General features: G+C 37.8%; 1 protein-coding gene across 2 annotated transcripts in view; it reads left to right on the top strand.

Moving 5' to 3' along the window:
- The window catches only part of PRKAR2B (protein kinase cAMP-dependent type II regulatory subunit beta), a 117,328-nt gene that overhangs the window by 50,188 nt on the left and 42,233 nt on the right, over positions 1-24,907 (top strand). For both annotated transcript variants that reach the window (XM_075208798.1, XM_075208797.1), the window contains exon 4: positions 22,685-22,737. In XM_075208798.1, coding sequence (XP_075064899.1) covers positions 22,685-22,737 — 53 coding nt within the window. The remainder of the gene's footprint in view (positions 1-22,684; positions 22,738-24,907) is intronic.

Consider the following 24,907-nt stretch of genomic DNA (forward strand, 5'->3'; position numbering starts at 1 on the left):
AATAAAATTTACTAGAAAATTCAATGTCTATTGCGGTAGATCTACTAAAAGCTTTTAAAAAGGAAAAGTGTAGATGTTGTCCATAGCATCCAATGAAATGCTAGCTATTATTTTCTAGAATGTACTAGCGAGAACTCGATTGGTTTTATGGGCAATACCTTTTTTCCGTTTTGGAAGCTTTAATAAATCTACCCCATAGTCTTATAAATATAATACTTTACATAATGATGCCACATGTTAAGGTCAAATAAAATCACCAATGAACATTTCCTTCCACATAGCTGCCATGTCTAATGAGCAATTTCTTTTGTGTTTAGTGTAGAGTACAAATATATAGGAAGATCTTAAATTGCCGACCTCCTTATCCCTCCCCTACCCCTTTTGTATAGCAACACATTTCAAATGCAAATGTACCTTTTAAATAAAGATACAACATCTGTGTATGGTGAAGTAAGGTGAGCGCTTTTATTTTAACATGAACTAAGTTTGAATGTTGGCCCAAAAAACAGCATGTGGGTGAAAGTAAAATTGTTCAGAATGTTATCTAACCACAGCCCACACTTTTAAACTACTTTCAGGTAGGGAGAGCTGTGGCCAGTTTGCCCCTTTTTGTCCCACTAAAGGAGTTGACCCATTGTTTGATACAACAGCATTGGATATTTGCCCTTTGGCCTTAGTTATCTCTCAGTATGCCAAATGATCAGACTGCTGGCTCCTTGGTAATGTAAATGTTTAAATTAGGGGAAAGGTAGCTTAATGGGTAACTACAATTACACTTAAGGTGCTGGTTTGAATATCTTAGTTTGGGTAGGTAAACTGTATCTAAACAATGCTGTGTGTAGTGGTGCATACAACTGTATATGACGAGATGGAATAGTCAGGACATTGAAACTAGAGGTCTCGTCTGCTGGGCACCCCTTCTCAACCAAAACTGTATTTACCATTGTTTGTTTAGTAGTACATGTATTTTTGATGTGTGGTGTTTTCCATAATCTTTGCTAGGTGGGGTCACAGATATTAGAAACTAGAGATTAGAGTTAGTCAGCATCATAACTGTAAAATCATATATTGGTATTTTAAGAGAGAGTATGAATACAGAGCAGCACATAGTAATCAGTCTTTTGTCTGAGTTTGGCAAAGAGCCACTTCTAAATTTACATACCAAAAAAAAGTCCCGATCTGCATGCCAATTCATGTGTACACACTTTACATATTTTAAAAAAATGTAGCCTCAGATCTGTGCTCTTACTGTCATAACCACCTGCTGAAAAAAACATGACTCTGTAAACACTATGGAAATCCTGATTGTGTGTGCTTACACACTGCAGAATTGGAACAATGTTGTTCCAGCGATGAACAAGATTTTTAGTCTGGTTTAAAAAGCTTGTTCAATGATATAAAGGGCTTTGGAACAAAAATCGTTCTTCGTTGTAGGAAGCTTACTACTATGATATCAGGCCAAGTGGCTGTTCATCGTCTAATTGGTCCGATACTTGGCTAAAAACACTGTTTTTAGCCAAGCTCAGGGAGGACAAAACCTCCCGTGGAGCAGAAGGGCAAGTGTAGGGGTGCCTCTCTTAGTCTCTCTTTGTGTGTAATGCAATTTATTATACACTTTCATGTGTCTTTAACAAGAGACATATGTAAACCCCTGAACTCCAGGGAAGGGATGAGCTACGTGTGCTCACCTGCAGTGTGTTCATTGGACAGTCATATCGTGTCTAGATTGGTTAGACATTGTAGACAACACGCCCTGGCTGATTGGATAGTCATGTGCGAGCACTTACCATGGTTGGTGCAGATATCAAGTACTTATTTGAATTTATGGATTTTGTGGGTCAGGCTGTGAAGCAATATGAAGAACACATGTGGCTGTACTTTCACTGCAGTGCATGGCTGTTGTTGGATTGGTTTAGAATCATGCCTGCTGCTCTGCTTGAAGAAGTCTCAGTGGACCTTGTTGCTTTGTGAATCTGAAAAAAAAAAAGGCAGGACGATATTGAACTTGGTCCCGACCCTGTTGGCCCTACTTGTACCCCAGGGACCCAAATAGCACTCTAAGGGAATTGGTGTTCATAACCCCCTTAGGATAGTAGTGCAAACAAGTAGTGTAAACTGTGACAGTTGTAATCCACTGTGTAAATCCTGTTTCCAAACATATTTCACCAACCGTTTGTGGCTTCCTCAGTGGGATTTTTAACATCAAGCAGTATTCAGTACTAAGTCAGAAGAGGAACACAATCTGTGCTTCCTATACAGTATATGGTAAATTTTTGTATATACATAGAAAATACTTCCATTCTATTCTGATAATCTATGTAATCTTTTTTTCAAGTTATTTATGGTGCCCCAAGCCGCGGTGGCTCGTTGTTTACTTATGTGCTGTGTACTGGCCATCACTCTGGCGACTGGGACGTCCCTTCTTCCATGTCCCGACTGCTTCCTAGGAAACGGCTGGGACGCTCTGTGCAGTAGCGCCGCGTCCCTGCATTAAAAAACAGCCTTTCACATTAGGGGCAAATTAATTAAACAACCTTCTGTGGCTGATTCCGTCCCCACTGACTATCCCTCTCCTGATTGGGCAATACACTTCCTGCTGGTAATAGCGTTCAGTGTGTTGCACAAAGTACTAACCAGCTTTTCTGTTCCTGTAGATACTCTATTATCTTTGCTTTAATTAACTGTTGTGACCTTTGGCTTGTTTTTTTTAACCTTGCTTGAACTCCTGTGCCCCTTGATCTCTGCCTGTTTATTGGAATTTTGCTGTTTGCAACCTGTCCTAACCTTTGACTTGTACCTCGATTTTCCTGCTTGCGACTGACCTACGACCTTGGCCAGTATTCTGGTCTCCTTCACCCAGCGCTACGGTTATACTAATAAGCTTCTACTACCCTAGTGTTTAAGTCCTGGGGGCATCCGAGTACCTCCAAACAATATAAGTTCTATGTGAAAGGTTACTGCTAAAGATGAAGACCTCTATTAGTCCGGTTCTAAAAGTTTATCTAATAGCCGTAGTCCTAACAATCTATAAATGTTTCCATTCCAGTAAAACGAAAATAAGACCTGAGCAGATCGTTAATGTCAATTAGCAGGAAGCTGAATAAATATTGCTCTCAAACACTTCCACTCCTTATAGGTTCAGACTGTTTTGGATATCATGCTGATATCCGGTACTTATGGGAAGGCATTAATGGGCACATATTCCTTATTTTCTTTAAATTGATTTGGAAAAGAATTCCAGAGGTAATTAATATGGGTACCGTACACATGATCACTGGCAATGATTTAAGATATGCAATTTTTTTCTTGTCAACTACGTTATTGCCTGGGGTATTAATGAACTGGTATTTTAATATGGTAAGTTAGTAAACATAATTTAGCTCTTGACCCAGTGCAAAGAATAATACAAATATTTTGAAATGTTATTTCAGTTTTGCATTTCAAAACAAGTTAACTTCCTTCCAATAAAAAATGTTTTGCAAATCAAGCCATCTGCACATTGCTTGTAGTCCAAGAGTGTGAAAACATTCCCGTTTATGTTATGATAATGTGCATTTTCTGAGAAAATATGGAAAAGTGAAATGGTTTTGCAGGAATATAGCTGTATAAAATGATACAGAGTCACAATCTCTAATTGTGCTGTTATTTTTCAGGATCACATATGCCTTCATCTGTGCTCAGTGATTGTTAAATATAGAAACTCTGTAATGTTTCCTAATTAGAACTAAGTGAATGTAAAATTGATTTTGCAAGCTATTTCACTTGATATCTCTACAGAGAACCGGATATTTCCTGGACATATCAGCTTTTTGCTCTGATTACAGGCATATTGATTAAAATATGGTTCGATGCTGTCACTGTTTTATTTGCCAGTTTATATTTGATGTAATTCCAAAACAGTATGTGCAAATGTTTCCAAATCATAAATTTGCAGCTCTTAGTATTTAATGGATTGAATATTAGATTGCCATATAATGCAATATATATACAATGTCTGCATTGCTTTAACATATGGGCATATACTGCACTATAATGTATATATGAATGAATGCACACACATTTTCTATTGGCCAAATAAGTCTTACTTTTTGATATATTTTTTTTTTTTATTTTTTTTTTTCCCCATCTGCACTAAAAGGAGAAATGAAGCAAAAATAACATTATAATAATAGAATTACATTACTCTCCACAATGCTTTAGCTCAAATCATTTTCCAATTGGCAATACATATATAGGATTATAAAAATGTTAAAGAATCTTTAACAGTTTGCGTTCCCAATGCCGAACTTCCTGTCAGTGGAACGCACACGGCGGAACTTAACGACTGAAGCATCAAACTCCGGTAAGTTAAAATCTCTCTCTCTCTTCAGCCCTTAAGCGGAACTTAAGGGCTGAAGGCAGGTAGCGGGCGGCTGCTGCGCCCCCTTGGCTTTGCGCCCTGGGCGACGGCACCGCCCGCACCACCCTCGTTACGGCACTGTAGATCACAATGTGTTTACAGGGGTGCCAGCTGCAATTTGCCTCACCTACTTTCCTATCAACCAGCTACAATTCTGTGGGAGCGGCAGGAAGTACAACACAGCAAGTGAAAGTTAAAATGTAGGGTTTTTAGTGTTGTTTTTCTCCATTACTATAAAAATATTAGTGAGGATGACTGACTACCTCTTCTGTCTCATCATGGTCATTATCAAACTGTCACAAATAGTCTGTCACTTAATTGTAATTTCAGTTGTACTTTATTTTATTCATTGCTCGGACCTGACATATTAGGCCTGATGCTGAGTTGGATGCATGTTGTGTGTAAAAAGCCGCCTGTACAAATAGTGTATTTATGCCCATATGCTGAGTCACAGGCATGGGAAATGGTGTCCAGCTCTGCACCTGTAGCATATGCACCAGGTTTATGTCAGGCATACATACACACACATGCACACAGCCAGGTCATAAACACAAGAAAGCTTAATGTTTGTTCTAATAGCGAAAAACTAATTTGCTGTTAGGTTTGATATAATACTGCAGATATAATATTACTATTATAATATTTTTATAATACGCCAACAAATTCTTTAATATATACATGATCGATAAACAAAGCACCTATTGGCTTCAAAGGTTATTCACAATCGCCAATCGGAAGTGGGTGCGATGTTGGTGACCATCATCCTTGGCGTGTATTTGCACCTGCCATCTGGCAAATGCAAATAGTGTCAGATGCTGGCAACTCTGCATGCATGTGTATGTGGGCATGCACACTGCATATTTTTGTAATGTACACTATATATTGTCTAATAATTGATTTACTTGCTCTTTAATCTGGTATTTGTGTAGCACTGCTTTTTGTTCTTTACTCAGTTTGTATACTTTGTTTTGCCCTTAGGCCGACAGCCTACTTGAAATCTACCAGGGTACCACCCCTATCACTAATAACATGTACCACACATATTTTATATGTGCATATTGCCTGTCTTTCTAAAGGAAAGTCTTGTGTCCTGCATCCATGGTTCTTATCTAACCCCTTTTACCTGTCCCCTCCCATGTCTTGTGTCTATTTACTTCATGCCTGTTTCTCTTTTGTCTCTCTTGACAGCCTAGTAGTGGTTGCTATATCTGGTACTGCTAATGCATACCTGCCAACAGTCTTAATTTCACAATACAGTCATACTTTTTGGCACCCTAAAGCATGCTTCTCAACTATCATGATTTGAGGGGTCTGTCTCGCCTACATGACTGTCGGCACTTTTGTACCGATATTCGTAATGTTGGGAGTTATGACCTGTTCACCGCTATTCAGCACAGTAAATGAGCTGTGAACAGGTGCAACGCCCACTTGCCACTGGTACACGTTGCAATGCATGTGAGATTTTAGGGGAGGCATAGCTTTTCAGAAGCCTTTACCTATTGATCCACGCAGCCACAGAACCCTCTGCAGCAGCATACAGCCCCCGGCTCTCAGTCTCTGTCTGTGAGATAAACTGCAGATCACCAGGGAAAACGGCTACATGAAGAGCACCTGATGGGGCTTCGGTGAGGAAAGAACTCAGTAGGGTGATTTTTTTTTTCAACCCACCTGTAGTGCAGGCTTAAGTGGAAATGGTGGATGATTCAATGAGACAGGAGACAATTTGAGTGTTATTGGCGCAGATGAAGAATTTGGCAGTAGAGTTGATTATTTTCTAATTATTGTTTAAAGCCTTTCTACTGCCTATTGGATGTTAAATATATGTGTAATAGTGTGTAATGTGTAAAAGGGTAACCTTTGTATTCAAATGGGCAGATCGCGGGCCGCACACCATTACCATTACTAGAGTAATAGATCCTCCTTATTACCGTAACTACTGATTTTTGCTGTAAAATTACCCTAATTTGACCCTTTGGGCAGCTCTGCGAGTCTGCCCCAAAGGCTCAAGTTAGACAAGTGCAGGACCTAGTGTATGTCTTCTCTGTTGTGCAGACAGGGAATTAAACCTCTAAATCCATTACCATCAGAGTGTATTAGTTCTCGGGTTGCATATTTCTCAACACGTTTCAACTGGCCAAAGGGCTACACTTAATTTTTGTTATAAAACACATACTTATTACATTGACAGACATGTTCATGCACCTTGGCATATTAGTTTCAATTAATTAAAACACAGATTACTACTTTATAGGCTTCACAAAAAGGCTCAATGCAATAAGCCCATTAACATACATGGTGAATGATCATAAGGTGTTTGGAACCAATAGACATTTTTGACTTGCTATGGAGCAATTTATTTACACATCATGCCCAAAAGACTTAGGGCTAGATTTACTAAGCGGCGGGTTTGAAAAAGTGGGGATGTTGCCTATAGCAACCAATCAGATTCTAGCTGTCATTTTGTAGAAAGCACTAAATAAATGAAAGCTAGAATCTGATTGGTTGCTATAGGCAACATCCCCACTTTTTCAAACCCGCCGCTTAGTAAATCTAGCCCTTAAAGTTTCTCCCTACAGTGTATGGTCATTGCTAGGAAACACTCTTTGATAAAGGTATTTCCCTTAAGAAAAGGGAAAAAGGAAAAGGGGGAAGGGTAGGAAAATGTATATAGGGCACTCTTTTGCTACACTATGTACAATGTATTTCTGTTAAGAGTAATATCTTTATTAGAGTAAACAATTAATTCGTTAGCGAAATAATTAAAAACTGACAGTGAATGAAAATGTTGACCAAATAAACTGGGTAGAACACTGTTAAAAAGTAGTAAAAAAGACTACTATGCTGTCTCACTATGTTCTGTCAATAATGTTAAGAAATGAGCTGTACCAATATCATATAAGGTATTGATATTGAATTCAGTATACAAAAAACTATGGTGGGTTATCCTTGTTGTGTATCCAATCCTTCTATCATTTCATAGGTTTATTTCAGGACACATTGTTTCCCATTAATGACTAGATACAAATCTCCTCTCAAAAAAAACAGTCCCTTATTATTGCTCCTAGGGGTGAAACTAGGTACTGCACTGGTTATTATAGTGTGGATATTAATAATCTAATAGTGCAGAGGTACATATTCTAACCCCTCTACTGCTAAATAGTAATGGTGTAATATTATGTTCAAGTATATGAATTGAGCAATATAGGAGACTGGGGTTAGGTATCACTTAATATCTAGATACCTGTCTTACCACCTAATCCGTTTATCTACCTCTAAATCTGCTAATAGGTGAGGTGCTCTATGGTGTGAGAGCCCAAGGTCTAACTAGTAAGGGATCAGCTAGTATAATATGCTCTTCTAGATAGCGTGTACTTTCTAACACTGTAGTATAGTGCCTAGCGTAACCCCGCTAATCTATAGGAGAGGAGTAAGGTAGTGCAGCTTAATACATATTTAGATAATATTAGACAGTCAAATAGTGAGCTCAGCTAAACGCCAACGCGCGTTTCGCTACGAGCTTTATCAAGGCAACCCGATGACAAGCAATGATAGGCTATTTAAGCGTGTAATCACGCCCCTTTGTGACGTGGATTTTCTTCTAACTGAGAGTGACATCTCCATCTGGGCCAATTGGAGCTATGCCTACTATCACGTGATCCAGCCCGGAGACACAATCACGGGCCAGCTAAACTGTATATTGGTTACTATGGCAGCAAAAAGGGGAGGAGTGAGACATCCACAACAATAGTACTCGGGGACAAATTACTGCCAAAATGCTAGGTCTTATATATACCTCCCGCTGAATTGACAGAAGTGACGATTATCCAATCATTCATAACCATGTATCTGGTAAGTATTGTAAAAGAGATGATAACTATAGGATTCATTATGCGTATTTCAGCTATATCCATATTGTATATAAAGAGGAAAATTAGCCGTGAGTGTAACCTAGTATGGGGCTGATAAGACACTGCCCTAACGTGATGTCAGTGGTACCCATTAATAAGTGTAAATATAAAGTGAATAAAAATTTCTTTGATAAAGCATATGAATATATGCTATATGGAATATTATTACCAAAAAATATCATAATAAGTGAGCAAAAACAATGTGTCAATGTGACATATGAACAAATTATAAATCGTGACAAAAACTTTGTAATTGTATGATGGTAATAAAACCCATTCTGATGATAGTGAGAGGTGTAAACTGGTATTGTATATATATTGATGTGAAATTTATGCCTGAGTGAAAAAAAGGAATCCATAGTCCCCTTGTATTTAAATTTGTAATATAAAATCCATTAGAACCAGTGGTGAATATCGTCCAGTGTGATTATGTTGGCTGTGTTGTCTCATTTATTGCATGGGACAACTCTTTCTGTATATCTAATCAGGTGATCTGAAATTTGATTGATATATCCTTCTCAAAGTTATAGCTAAATCTTTTACATAATGGTCAATGTTGGTCATTGATATTGTACGCTATAGATTATACTGGTGTCACCTCCATTTATCATATGGGGTAACCTTACAAGTATATCCAATCAGGTAGTTTTGAAATTTAATACGTCACTCCTTTACTTCTGCGTTAATCTCCTGTATAGTGACCTGTATATACATTAATTAAATAGTGTACATTGTTAGGTGTATATAAATACCTATAACATACTGTTACACTATTAAGTTATATACTAATATGGCAATTAAGTAAAAACCATATAGTTACTGTTGTCATTGAGGCCATGCGGAATTAGACTCCCCATAAGAAAGATTTTCTTTGTTTCATGTTTTAGGAGTTCTGTGTGTATGTCTCCTCCTCTAAGACCCAAAATAACTTGCTCTATAGCAAATGCAGTCAAAAATCTTGGATCACTATTGTGATATTTGTAAAAATGTCTGGCTACTGTAGAAAGCAGCCTCATATTGGTCTTGTCCTTGCCAGCATTTTTGATATTGCTGACATGTTCAAGAATCCTCCTTTTAAACGGCCTACTGGTCATCCCTATGTATCGCAATTTACATGGACAGATTAGGTGGTAAGACAGGTATCTAGATATTAAGTGATACCTAACCCCAGTCTCCTATATTGCTCAATTCATATACTTGAACATAATATTACACCATTACTATTTAGCAGTAGAGGGGTTAGAATATGTACCTCTGCACTATTAGATTATTAATATCCACACTATAATAACCAGTGCAGTACCTAGTTCCACCCCTAGGAGCAATAATAAGGGACTGTTTTTTTGAGAGGAGATTTGTATCTAGTCATTAATGGGAAACAATGTGTCCTGAAATAAACCTATGAAATGATAGAAGGATTGGATACACAACAAGGATAACCCACCATAGTTTTTTGTATACTGAATTCAATATCAATACCTTATATGATATTGGTACAGCTCATTTCTTAACATTATTGACAGAACATAGTGAGACAGCATAGTAGTCTTTTTTACTACTTTTTAACAGTGTTCTACCCAGTTTATTTGGTCAACATTTTCATTCACTGTCGGTTTTTAATTATTTCGCTAACGAATTATTTGTTTACTCTAATAAAGATATTACTCTTAACAGAAATACATTGTACATAGTGTACCAAAAGAGTGCCCTATATACACATTTTCCTACCCTTCCCCCTTTTCCTTTTTCCCTTTTCTTAAGATATATATTGGCAATGTGTAGGAGCACCTCCCCATTTGATGAGACAAATAGATCTCTGTGATATATAAGGGGTTGAGCTTGGTGCGGTGAAAATTGTTTTGTTTGGTATGTACGTAGTGTGCCTTGACACACAGCTTGTTATTTCACCAGCACAAGTATAACTGAATTGAGAATCAATATATCATCATAATAATTACAAACTTTGGAATCTAATTATTGAATATTATTCCCGATGGCAGCCTTTAGTGTTAGTGGTGATCTCACCATAAGACAAGAGAGATGGAAAAATAATGAAGATATTGATTTTCTCTCAGATCTAACGGATAATGACAGTGTTAGAAGGGACTGGACGCAAGACCTCCTTACACTGAGGAATATAATGTTTAGACAGACAAAAACTTTTTGGAATAGGGCCATGTTTCACAACTACATAAAGCAGAATATGGTTCCAAGAGGCCTCAGGCCTAGACTATTCCCAGCCTTCGATCTGGCAAATGATGGTTTGAAAAAAGACTGGGAAATAGCCCTGACAAAATGTTCAAATGAGTTGATACAAATCCTGATAAAACATGATAGTTTATTATTAGAACAGTACACGAAAGAGATAACAGTACTTGGGGAAAAATTAAAACAACATGAAAATTTAGATAGCTTTCAGAAAGCATATGAAAAATTTAAGGATGATCTAGACCATTTTGAAAAAATAGTGGAGGATAAAAAGCGTGTCAAATTTACAGGAGATCGTAATGATTATCTTAATAACACAGTTTTCAGATGGCATCTCAGGAGACCTATTAACAAATTAGTCTCCTTTACAAGTGCCTCTGAGATAGATTCATCTGAAGGAGAAGCAGGAGAACCATCTATGTCAACTAGAGAAGACTCATCATTAAGGAGGGATTTTTTAGGGTTGCGTACAAGAGATCGAGAAACCAACAATACTGCAAAACGAGAACGATACGCAGGGGGGGGGGGAGAAACACAGAAAGAAAGAGAAAAGCAATGGAGGAGCAAGAGATTCCTCACACCACACGGAAGAACTACAGGAGAACGAGATTTTAGATGATGAATTGAGAATTATTAATCTCACAGATAAACATCTTAGCCCTACTCATATTAAATTATTGAGTAAGGGCCTGTCTTTCTCTCCCACACAGCCCTTTGATAGGTTTGGATGGGAGAGAGATCTTATGCTCTTCTCCAGAAAGCTACTTCTAAAGAAATTCTTTTCTAATCGCTCTAGTAACACAGATAACCCTGTTGTATCACAGCAGGATACGACTACTCTTATTCTTAATACGGAAGAAGAAAGAAATGCACTACAAATACTGGAAGAACTCGATAATACGTACCAATCCCCCATTATACAATCTGAAATCCACTTTCTTACCGGACATTAATATCTGTCCACAAGTTAAGGTCTTCAGAGATTTAGTCTCTAAAGATCTAGATCAACTTTTTCTCAAATCTTTTGAAAACAGACAATATGAAGGTAATACAAGTAAGGCGGAGAGAATAATATTAAGGGAGATACAGATGTGGACTGATACCATCATAAAACCCTCAGATAAAGGAGGGAATATTGTCCTCTGGCCTAAGGCACAGTATCTGAAAGAGGCCTACAGACAGCTGAATGATACAAGCTGCTATCAACGCCTCATTTTTAACCCAGCAGCCAACTATCTATCGTCCTATAATAGACTTATTAAACATACCTATGAGGAAGGAGTCATTTCTAAAGAGGACTATGAATATCTGGAGGTCCCACATCCTAAGACACCGGTTTTTTTACATCTTACCTAAAGTTCACAAGAATGAACAAAATCCCCCAGGGAGACCGATTGTATCGGGAATAAACAGCCTTACCGAGAAAGCCAGTATTTTTGTAGATCTTCACTCACGTAAATATGTGTTAAGTCTAAACTCGTATGTGAGAGACACTCTGGATGTGCTATCTAAAATAAGTCACATTACAGTGACCGCATCCACCAAATTGGCTTCCCTAGATGTTGAATCTTTGTATTCAAACATAATACACAAACAGGGAATTAAAGCGGTACGTTATTTCCTAGATATGGACAAACATGAGAATGTAAATGACTTTCTGATATTATTACTGCAATTTATACTAACAAAAAACTACTTCCTATTTGAGGAGAAGTTCTTTCTTCAAATACGTGGGACGGCAATGGGGACAGCATGTGCCCCCACGTATGCAAATTTATTCCTGGGCTGGTGGGAAAGGGAACATGTCTTTAATTCACAGAATGATAAATACACCCAGCACATCACTTTATGGTTACGCTACATCGATGATGTCTTTATGCTATTGGATGGACATGATTCCCTTTTCCAGGAGTTTATTACGTGTCTTAATGAGAATGATTTAAATCTAAAATTAACTTCTGAAATTAACAGTACCAAAATCAATTTTTTGGATCTGACCATCACTAAAACCGAGGATGGGAAATTAAGTACAGACATGTACAGGAAGAAAACCGCAACTAATAGCCTGCTTCATTACACAAGTTCCCATTTTCCCCCAGTTATCAAGGGGATCCCCAAAGGGGAACTGTTAAGAGTTAAAAGGAACTGCTCTGACGAAGGGGTCTGTACATATAGAACTAATGAACTGGTACAGAGATTACTCAACAGGGGGTATAGTAGACGAAGTATCAGGCAAGCTGAACAATCAGTAAAAACTAGAGACAGGGAGTCACTCATCTACATTCCAACAACAAATAGGAAACGAACAACAAACGTACAAACTAGGATGATAGGCACGTTTTGCACCGAGTGGAAAGACATAAACAAGATCTTTCAAAAACACTGGCATATTCTGTTGCTTGATGAGGATCTGAAAAATACCTTACAAGACAGAGTATCTATCACATGGAGGCGTTCCAAAAATTTGAGAGACAATTTAGTACACAGCTCATCCCAAATACAACGGGAACGAATATCAGATAGACCAAAGGGATGCTTTAGATGTGGAACATGCAAGGCCTGCAATTACATTGTACAAACAAAGGAGTACAAGGATAGATTCTCCAAGATTTGGAGGATCGACCAATTTTTGAATTGCAACACATGCAATGTGGTATACTGTCTAAACTGTCCATGTAAATTGCGATACATAGGGATGACCAGTAGGCCGTTTAAAAGGAAGATTCTTGAACATGTCAGCAATATCAAAAATGCTGGCAAGGACAAGACCAATATGAGGCCGCTTTCTACAGTAGCCAGACATTTTTACAAATATCACAATAGTGATCCAAAATTTTTGACTGCATTTGCTATGGAGCAAGTTATTTTGGGTCTTAGAGGAGGAGACATACACACAGAACTCCTAAAACATGAAACAAAGAAAATCTTTCTTATGGGGAGTCTAATTCCGCATGGCCTCAATGACAACAGTAACTATATGGTTTTTACTTAATTGCCATATTAGTATATAACTTAATAGTGTAACAGTATGTTATAGGTATTTATATACACCTAACAATGTACACTATTTAATTAATGTATATACAGGTCACTATACAGGAGATTAACGCAGAAGTAAAGGAGTGACGTATTAAATTTCAAAACTACCTGATTGGATATACTTGTAAGGTTACCCCATATGATAAATGGAGGTGACACCAGTATAATCTATAGCGTACAATATCAATGACCAACATTGACCATTATGTAAAAGATTTAGCTATAACTTTGAGAAGGATATATCAATCAAATTTCAGATCACCTGATTAGATATACAGAAAGAGTTGTCCCATGCAATAAATGAGACAACACAGCCAACATAATCACACTAGACGATATTCACCACTGGTTCTAATGGATTTTATATTACAAATTTAAATACAAGGGGACTATGGATTCCTTTTTTTCACTCAGGCATAAATTTCACATCAATATATATACAATACCAGTTTACACCTCTCACTATCATCAGAATGGGTTTTATTACCATCATACAATTACAACGTTTTTGTCACGATTTATAATTTGTTCATATGTCACATTGACACATTGTTTTTGCTCACTTATTATGATATTTTTTGGTAATAATATTCCATATAGCATATATTCATATGCTTTATCAAAGAAATTTTTATTCACTTTATATTTACACTTATTAATGGGTACCACTGACATCACGTTAGGGCAGTGTCTTATCAGCCCCATACTAGGTTACACTCACGGCTAATTTTCCTCTTTATATACAATATGGATATAGCTGAAATACGCATAATGAATCCTATAGTTATCATCTCTTTTACAATACTTACCAGATACATGGTTATGAATGATTGGATAATCGTCACTTCTGTCAATTCAGCGGGAGGTATATATAAGACCTAGCATTTTGGCAGTAATTTGTCCCCGAGTACTATTGTTGTGGATGTCTCTCTCCTCCCCTTTTTGCTGCCATAGTAACCAATATACAGTTTAGCTGGCCCGTGATTGTGTCTCCGGGCTGGATCACGTGATAGTAGGCATAGCTCCAATTGGCCCAGATGGAGATGTCACTCTCAGTTAGAAGAAAATCCACGTCACAAAGGGGCGTGATTACACGCTTAAATAGCCTATCATTGCTTGTCATCGGGTTGCCTTGATAAAGCTCATAGCGAAACGCGCGTTGGCGTTTAGCTGAGCTCACTATTTGACTGTCTAATATTATCTAAATATGTATTAAGCTGCACTACCTTACTCCTCTCCTATAGATTAGCGGGGTTACGCTAGGCACTATACTACAGTGTTAGAAAGTACACGCTATCTAGAAGAGCATATTATACTAGCTGATCCCTTACTAGTTAGACCTTGGGCTCTCACACCATAGAGCACCTCACCTATTAGCAGATTTAGAGGTAGATAAACGGATTAGGTGGTAAGACAGGTATCTAGATATTAAGTGATACCTAACCCCAGTCTCCTATATTGCTCAATTCATATACTTGAACATAATATTACACCATTACTATTTAGCAGTAGAGGGGTTAGAATATGTACCTCTGCACTATTATATTATTAATATCCACACTATAATAACCAGTGCAGTACCTAGTTTCACCCCTAGGAGCAATAATAAGGGACTGTTTTTTTTGAGAGGAGATTTGTATCTAGTCATTAATGGGAAACAATGTGTCCTGAAATAAACCTATGAAATGATAGAAGGATTGGATACACAACAAGGATAACCCACCATAGTTTTTTGTATACTGAATTCAATATCAATACCTTATATGATATTGGTACAGCTCATTTCTTAACATTATTGACAGAACATAGTGAGACAGCATAGTAGTCTTTTTTACTACTTTTTAACAGTGTTCTACCCAGTTTATTTGGTCAACATTTTCATTCACTGTAGGTTTTTAATTATTTCGCTAACGAATTATTTGTTTACTCTAATAAAGATATAACTCTTAACAGAAATACATTGTACATAGTGTACCAAAAGAGTGCCCTATATACACATTTTCCTACCCTACCCCCTTTTCCTTTTTCCCTTTTCTTAAGATATATATTGGCAATGTGTAGGAGCACCTCCCCATCTGATGAGACAAATAGATCTCTGTGATATATAAGGGTTTGAGCTTTGTGCGGTGAAAATTGTTTTGTTTGAAAGGTATTTCCCTGTCACTTATAATGTTCATCCTATTTGCAATGTAATATGAGTAAGTTGGACACTGATGATTGGCAGCTTCAGACAGTGTCTTTTTTTTTAACTACAATATCTGTACACTTCTCCTTTATAATAGGTTGATAATAACATGTTACTATTAGGAATGGGAGGTAACCATAGTCTAGACAGAACACTTGCCAAACAGGTACCTTTCTTTAGCCATCAAGAGGCCTTTATAATAAGTGAAGATAATTTTTAGAAGAGCATTTCTCCTAGTATTGCATATTATGGTCATAGTTAGAACACATTGTTTACTTGCTGTAATGAATTTATTTCATTAAAGGATTAATGTGCGAGTGGAAGTTTTTATAGCAGCATTAAAGTATGGAACCAAAGCATGAGCTAGAGTACACGCCTATTATCTTCAATTACAGAAATATCCTCAGTAATTTAAGACTTCCATTATTTATAGTCATCTGAAAGCTACTTTGCTATTTCTTGTTACATATTTTATATCTGCAGTATGATTGTACCTTAATGGCTGGCAAGCTTGTAATGTTTGATAGTCCCCTGTGCCCCTCACTGTAATTGCTTACAGTATTCCATATAGGTCAAATATTTTCAGAATCAGCATAGGCATATTATTGGTGCAAGATAATATAGGAAATGAATGGACTTAAACATGTGTTACTTCTCTAGGAAAATAATGGTAAATGCTAATTGTTTATTAAAACCTATTTCTCAGTTTTAACATTTTTATGTATTTTTTTTTTTTTCCCGACTTTGTCCATCTGAGACTGGTTGGTTTAATGACCTTTTTATTTTCTAGTGCAGTTTGATAGAGCTAAAAATTGTCTAGCCAGTGGTTAATTTCTCCTGCTGACAGGAGAAAAGATCATGTATTATTCAGCAGTCTGACTTGTCCCACATGCTGTGACTGTGCCACTGTGTTTTCTTTTTAAAAGATTCTTGTGTTGATAGAACTACAATAATACATATCTAAGTATTTTGTATACTATTATGGTAACTTCTGTATCTAATGTCTCTCAGTGCTATAAATAATGAGACCAGTGTAAAGTTCAATACATACATAACATTTTTTAAGCTGAATAATGAAAATTTCTGAAGCTGTAAATAATACAATGTGTTACACCCTGACCAGGTGGGATTCATCCCCAGCGCCAACACCAGAAAGGTCATAGATTTGAGCTACGCTGCTAACATAACTGCGAGCCCTGCTCTGGTGTTGGCCCTGGACACCAAAAGGGTCTTCGACTGTATCGCTTAGCCATTCATGTGCAACGCTTTATGGGAGATGGGCTTCTCCAGATCATTTATTAGAGGCATATCTGTGATACACAACAACCCAATGGCAACAGTCCCTGCAAATGGCTGCTTCTCACCCCCCCCCCCCAATTCAAATCAAAAACAAAAGCAGACAGTGCTGCCCATTGTCTCCCTTCTGTATGCCCTTACCTTACAATCCCTTGCAGCTACTTTCCAGCTCTGAACGCACATGACATGCTCCTCACACTAACAAACCTCCAGGTCTCTTGGCCAGATATCGAACTTTAGAATTAATGTTGACTATACTGAAGCCTTCTGCCTTAATGCCCCTCAACATATGTTACAGCTGCTCAAAGCTAATTTCAAATTTAGATGGCAACCACACAAGTTGAAATTCCTAGGAATGCACTTAACCAAGTGTTACAACTTCTAGCCATTAATAGAAACTCTTAAAAAAAGATCTGCGCTTAGGTGTGGGCCTCCCAATGTAATTCTTGGATAGGTGATGTGACTGCAGTTAAGTTGAATACCCTTCCCAGGCTCCTTTATCTTTCCAAGTCCTCCCAGTCATGGTCCACTCCAACTTCCTCAAGCATCTCCAAAGTAGTGTCATGCACTTCGTTTGGGCGGGCAGAAGACCTAGACACCCAAAAGAATGGGGCCTGTGCCTTCCTTCTTCTATAAATACTATCTTGCTGCCCATCTCACGCAGATTGTGTTAGCCCAAGCAAATGCTCAAACCAGGCTATGGGTAGAATAGAAGAATTGCTCCATATGGTTTTCCCTTACATCCATTATTGGATGGACACCATAGGACCTTCCACAGTCCTCGTGCCTTCCTCCCAAGCTGTGTTTCTCTATTGTGATTATTTATTGCTGAATTTGTACTTTTGACCTCGTAGATAAACCCCTCCAGGATGGCTCCTCTTTGGAACGATCCGGAATTTTCACTGGAACTAAATCCTAAAGCTTTTGCACAGTGGACAAAACATATCAAATTCTTCCATGACATACCATCCTTGAATTTCTTCTTTGAGTTGTCTGGACTTCAGGATCGCTTTGTAATTTTACCAATTCTTACAACGCCATCACTTCTACAATATCAAAACTAAACAGCAGATTCCTCACATTTCCTCTACGTTGGAAACCTTTTCCTTGAGTAGGTCCACCTACAGAGGCCTAATATCCACCTTTTTATTCTCATTTTGCTAATCACGACTAACCGACCAAAGAACTACATGAGCTATTCTGGCGAGATTAGCATTACCACATCTCAAAAGACTAAGAACAGTCAGCTGTCAGTAATCGGATTTGCTGCCAGGCTGCCTGTTATGCTATAGTGACTGTCGGGGTCCTCCCATGTAGACCAGTGCTGACTGCGATTATTCCAGATAGCTCCAGACACCAATATTAAACAAATATATACAACATGGGATAAGATATAAAATTTTGGTGCTGCCACGCCCCCCAGGATCCAGTGCCCCAGGCTGCAGCCTGATCAGCCTTACTCATTTTCATACCTCCATGATCATGCTCCATGTTTGAACATCTATTAGCAGTGTTTATTACTGTTTTTACTATATGTTTATTAGCAGATTGCTGCCAAGTACTCTGTGTAGTGCACCCTCCATTCTCTACTTTTCTGTTCCTGAATGATGCTAGATAGACCACTTTTTAAGAATGTCCTTTCTCACCAAATGATTTAATACAGCAATAAACACGTTTTGATATTTAAGTTTACTGTAAATGAGGGTGTTAAAATCTCTTTCCCCTGGGATTCTTTCCCCTAATACCCTCTCCTCTGGCACTGTGACCTTTGAACCCTGTCCACCGACATCCCCCACTCTCCGTTGGCACCATGTCCCCTCCACTGGAATCCTGTCCTCTTAACACGATTCCCTCTCCCCTGTTTAAAATAAATCAGTAATACACAAATTATATATATTTTTTAGATATTGTTTGTATCTTTATACTTGTAACACCCTTCCTGTCACCTGACTCAAGTGGGTGTTTGGGTTGTGTAGACTGTGCGTGTCCTGTCTGCAGCAGTCTTCTTTACATTATCTCACATAGTGCAGTGCCTCCACCTTGGTCTGAGTGCAGTAGGTTCTTTGATGGGTAGTGTTCTGGACAAGCAACACCAAAGGGAGACCAAGGAACCCACTGCTCGCTACTAATAAACCCACAGGTACACACACAGGAGAAAAAAAACCATTAATATGCAGTTTGGTATTTGAAAGCCACGCCAGCACTTTTATTGTTGAGGTGCACTCTCCCAAAATATTTTTTTATGTCTATGCAGACTCCTTTTAATATCAAAAATAAGATTCTCATTTGGAAGTTAGACTTTAAAAAAGTAACTTTCAGATATCAGTTACTATAAAATGTTTACAATAGATATACTATAATGCAGTGCAATACCTCAACTATCTACGCTTACTAAAGCTGGGTACACACTACACTGTTTTCGCCCAATAATCGGCTAAAACAGCCGACATACGACCTCTCGTTCAAAACTCGGGTCAGTGTGTGCAGTGACACGATGGTCACACGATAGCACAGTGGCCTAGTGGTTAGCACTTGTGCTTCGCAGCACTGGGGTCATGAGTTTGATTCCCGACCATGGCCTTATCTGTGTGGAGTTTGTATGTTCTCCCTGTGTTTGCGTGGGTTTCCTCCGGGTGCTCCGGTTTCCTCCCACACCCCAAAAACATACTGGTAGGTTAATTGGCTGCTATCAAAAATTGACCCTAGTCTCAACCTCTCTGTCTGTATGTATATGTCTATGTGTGTGTGTGTGTCTATAGTAGGGAATTTAGACTGTAAGCTCCAATGGGGCAGGGACTGATGTGAATGAGTTCTCTGTACAGCGCTGTGGAATTAGTGGCGCTATATAAATAAATGATGATGATGGTCGAAAGTCTGCCCAAATGGACGATTATCGCCTCATTTGGTTGGTCGTACCGTTTAATATTTTCGTTCCAATCTCGTTTCCGCTGTGTAGTGTGTATAAACTTCCGACCGATCCACAACAGTGAGTATGAAATTACAGTCATTGCTCACGACAACATGGCTGTAAAAAGTCGCTAAAGGGACGTCCGCTCTTCCCTTTATCGTCCTAAACAAGGCTAGTGTGTATGCAGTCCATGGACCGAGCGATCGGAACATTGATTGCATGTAAAATCGCTCGGCATAAAAAGTTAGTCTAAATTTCTGTAGTGTGTACCCAGCTTAAGAGGTACCTCTGTTTTTAAGTGCTAATCTGCCGTTACTCTACAAATAGCAATAACCTTAACCCATACTACACTTTACACTTCAGTAACATATAATTCAATTATAACAGATTTCAAGCATAACAGATCATAAATCAACATATGCAAATTTGCCTAAAGGATGCAATTGAGTGGTTTTTCCAGGGTAATAATGAAACAGATCTCCTCCACTCCTTTACTCCGCTAGCAGCATACAAGTACAAATGGCCAATGATGATGTCACGGCTGTCAGATTTCCTTACACTTTAGCAAGACATATATTATTCCACACGGTGGCACTTTGTTAAACTTTCACTATTCAGCAAACTCAGATTTTGAAGTGTCTTGGCTCCAGCTTTAGTGATAACATGACGTAACTTATGTACATGTTTTCTCTGTTTCCTCGATTATCACAAAAGCACTGTCCTGAAGTAGGATATAGCTCCACAATACTCTGATGTGATAACCTTCACACTCCTGAGGTTTTTACTCCCTAACTGTCTTTCCCTATCACTAATCCTTGAAAGAGAAATTTCACAGTCCAGCAAAAGGGTTTTCCATTAGACTTTGAGTCTCCCCATCTGTTCCCTATCTACCTTTTAACAGAAAAATACAATACTTTTAGTCCCAGTAGATAAATTATGAAGCAAAAAAAATGGATACTTATCAGACCTTTTCAGATGAATCTCCTACAGGAATCTGCAGTTGTCTTGCTGAAGACAGGCCGAATAAATCTAACCGACTATCTCTTCCGTTAGAGCTGACAGGGTCCTCTTTCCTGTCAGTCCCACTTGGTCACTCGGTTCTTTCTCCTATCTCACCGCCACAGTCAGGATCGGGGCGCTGCTTCTTTCCTGACAGACATCTCAAATCCCTCCTTGCGCTGTCTCTCAAACTGTCTTTTTTTACCCCAGTTGGTTCTTCACGTCCTTCATTAGCCCCTCCCCCTTTCTCAAGCTTTTACTGATTACTTCGGCAGCAGCTCAATGCAAACCGGGGATTGTAGTTCCTGGTTGACTTCAGTTCCCTAATGCGCATGTGTAGATGTCTGCGTCTGCCAGCGCTGCACACTTGAACACTGAAAAATACAGATTTTGTGCTTTTGAAAAGAAACAAAAGAACAGAACACTGAATTACTAAAAAAATAAACATTAAAAAACGGGACCCTAGATACAAGTTTTAGAGCTTAATTTACTGTTGGACATGAGTTTGTGCTGTGCAAAGATGCTTTTTGATGCACTTTGCATGCCAAAAACTTTCACCCGTCCCACTACGTTTCTGGGAATTAATAGCCGAATTCATGTCAGAATGCTACTTTTTATGTAAGTTTCTCGTTTAAAAAGAGCATGTAACTTATTTTGTGCCGTATTCAAATCAAAGCGTTTCTCGAGATACGTATTGATTTGAATCTGGGTAGATGTTTACTTTGCATAAACAGTGCCTGCCGTAGGTAGACACACAGAACAGACTGCAATATACACACACAAGCTTAAGTACAATAAAAGTTGAGATCAGAACGCATACAACTTTTTTTTATATTATTAAAATTTAGAATAACTGTTAACACTATAATCATTTTATATAACTTTTTCTTTTAAATAAATATATAATTTATATTACAGAGATAAAAGAAAAAAATAAGATTTCAATATGTACTGTACATGCAATGCTTTTTTTTAATAGTGTATCTTAGTTACATACAGTTCTTCCGTGATAGCTACTGGCACTAATATGTGTACTTATAAATTCAAAGACTTTACCCTGTCTATCATCACTATCATTCGGCTTTTATACCTAAACTACAGTGTCTGCTAAAGATACAGCTGAAAACAAGCATACTTGCGACAAACACAGAACTTGAATTGGGCGCCTCTGTGTTGGAATGCCCTTACTGTACATGGGCTTCAATTTCCCATGATGCACCTCAAGTCGTAGACAATTGCGTGTGGACATGAATCGCCTTCATTGGCTTAATGTCAGTTTCTGAGCACGTGCAGAGCTATTTTACACAAGATACACTATACAGCTAAACTTACAACAGCACATGAATCAGACCCCAAGTCTGCAAACCTCTTTGTCAGTCTGCTGACAAAGTGGTGCCACGTTAGAGATGCCATGTTAGAAAGCACTTCCTTTCTAACATGGCATCCTGTTAAAAGGGGATGAAAGAGGATACACATTTTATTTTAAGCATAAATACTTCATTTATTTCAGGCATGAACTCCGTAATCAGATTTATGTTAACTAGGGGATTTACGTAATCTAAAAACATGGAGATTTGCTGTAGACAGCTATAACTGTGCCACCAGCACACCCTGAAAGTGAATGAACATTTCCTCCATTATATTGGAAATTACATGTTCAATTGCTTTTCTTACAGGCCCTATATTTTGTAAATTGGGCAGCAAAGTATAAACTGTTGAATTTGTGTACTTTTGTTTTGCAGTATGTGCAGAAGCATATAATCCTGATGAAGAAGATGATGAAACTGAAAAAAGAGTATGTACCTTTAAAAGTGACACTTCTGTAATGACGAAACAAATTTTCAGATATTGAAATGCTTTGTACATACTGTGAATATTTATTATTGTACAAATATTTTTTTATTTTAGGAGTATGATGTAGAAATAAAAACCAGTGCAAACAAGTGATAGGAATATGTAGGCAAAACGTAGGAGACAGGCACTGTTTTCAGCTGATTTGTGCCATCTTCTTTATGTGTATGCTTGTGTATAATATATTGTTATGAAGAACTTTTTTTGCATGACCATCTTCTTTGGAGCATTACACCTGGTTTTTATGCCTTTTTTTAAATAAATAAATAAACACACCCCAAGAGGTCAGTCTGCTGCCATTGCATATTATTTTTTGGAACCTAAAGCTTCTTTGTAGCATGTCCTACTGTCATAATTAGACTGGTACTTCACCTCAACCTCCTTAATTTTTAACATTTTCATTTATTCTCCCAGCATACTGCTTGTGTTACTCTTATTTTGCTATATATTTTTTTCCCAAATGTTTACATATGTTTGTTTGCATGTCCATGTGTGTTGATGGAATAAACAGAATGCTATTGAAAGCATTAGACAATGCCATCTCTAAGGTATTGTTAAAAATTATGCTCTGCTGGGTAATAAAATGTTCTGGGGCTGGCTTCAAATAATAAAAAAGCCTTTTATTTGGTGGGATGTCCACATCTTCTAAAACATCTTGCCTGCATGATAGCATGTAAACAGATGCAGTAGTCAGAAAAGTGTGTTAAAGTATTCACAGTACAACTGCAGCGCGTAGACAGTTGATAGGTAACCCAAGGTGTGATGCTTAAAGTATGACACCATAATCTTGCGTTGTAAACAGTGGCGGATTAAGGTCAGTATGTGCAGTGACAGATTTCAGTGGCCCCTGTGTCAGCTGTCCATTTACGCAAAACTTATACACTGCACATTCATGTTTTCTGCTCCTAACCTATGTTCAGATGATTTTTTTATTTATTTGTTTTTGTATATTCATGTTCATGTTGTATCATTTTGTTTTATGATCACCATGATCATTAGAAAATAACCCTTTGAGACAACTGCTCTTTGAGAGAGACACCTCATTGCAGTAGCTTACAGCACATATAAATAAGAGGTAGTGTTATAGGCAACCTGTGGCCCTCCGGTTATTGTTCCAACATGCTCTGTCAGATTTTGTTCTGTAGATCAGTATAAGCTGGAGGGTCACATGTTTTCTAAGTCTAGTATACATCCTCATCATTGCTGTTGATCATGAATTATCCTGCATGCAGTATGTCAGGTGAGTCCATCAGGGTTCACTCATCTGAGACCCATCACAAGCTGACTGTCAGCTGATTGTACAAGCCATAGACAACTGACATCCAACAGACTTGGAGAGCACAGTCAGCATATGCTTTCAGGGGTGAATATCAGTCAAATAGCAGGAATGCACAATGAGGAACCCCTGGAGAACGGATAGTTGAAAAGGTATGGATAACATGTTACTGGAGACTGATATTCTCATTTAGAGAACCATTGTAGATATCAAATAAAATCCCTACCCTTTGTTAATGTAGGGATTGCTAGTGCCTTCTTTTGTACCATATGATAGGCCATTCCTAAACTATAGTAATAAAACAAAAATTATAGCCACAATTGGACAACATTAAGTAGGGAGTGGTGGAGGGGAGAAGTAGAGTTTTGAGTCACTATAAAAATCAGTTTGCATGGAATAAAAGTGTTAAACATATTTTGCATAAATGATAAGAATTGTAAAAATCTATAATTTACGACTGGTGATGGTTGTGTGGCATAAAGCAATAAATGGTATTAAATAGGTGACAGTTAACGTAGACAGCATGAACACGGCATGGATACGTCTTCAAGTTGACTAAAATTTAAAAAATAAGGTATAGTCCACAGTGTAATATTTTATCCAGTCCATACGGTGCTTGCACTAAGAGTAACAATCACATGAAAAGTTGACAAGGTAATCTGTAAGAAGAAATAAACAAATAAACTGAACTCATAATAATGATAATAATAATATCATAATAATGATAGAAATAATAGGTAAAAAGTATAGTGTCAAATGTAACTGGTTATCTGAGCTATTTCTCCACATCTTTGTGTGTGGTTCTTGAGCTGGTATGTTGACTAGAGAGTGGTACTCC

The sequence above is a fragment of the Mixophyes fleayi genome, chromosome 4 (genome assembly GCF_038048845.1).
Source record: "Mixophyes fleayi isolate aMixFle1 chromosome 4, aMixFle1.hap1, whole genome shotgun sequence".
NCBI classification, from domain to species: Eukaryota; Metazoa; Chordata; class Amphibia; order Anura; family Limnodynastidae; genus Mixophyes; species Mixophyes fleayi.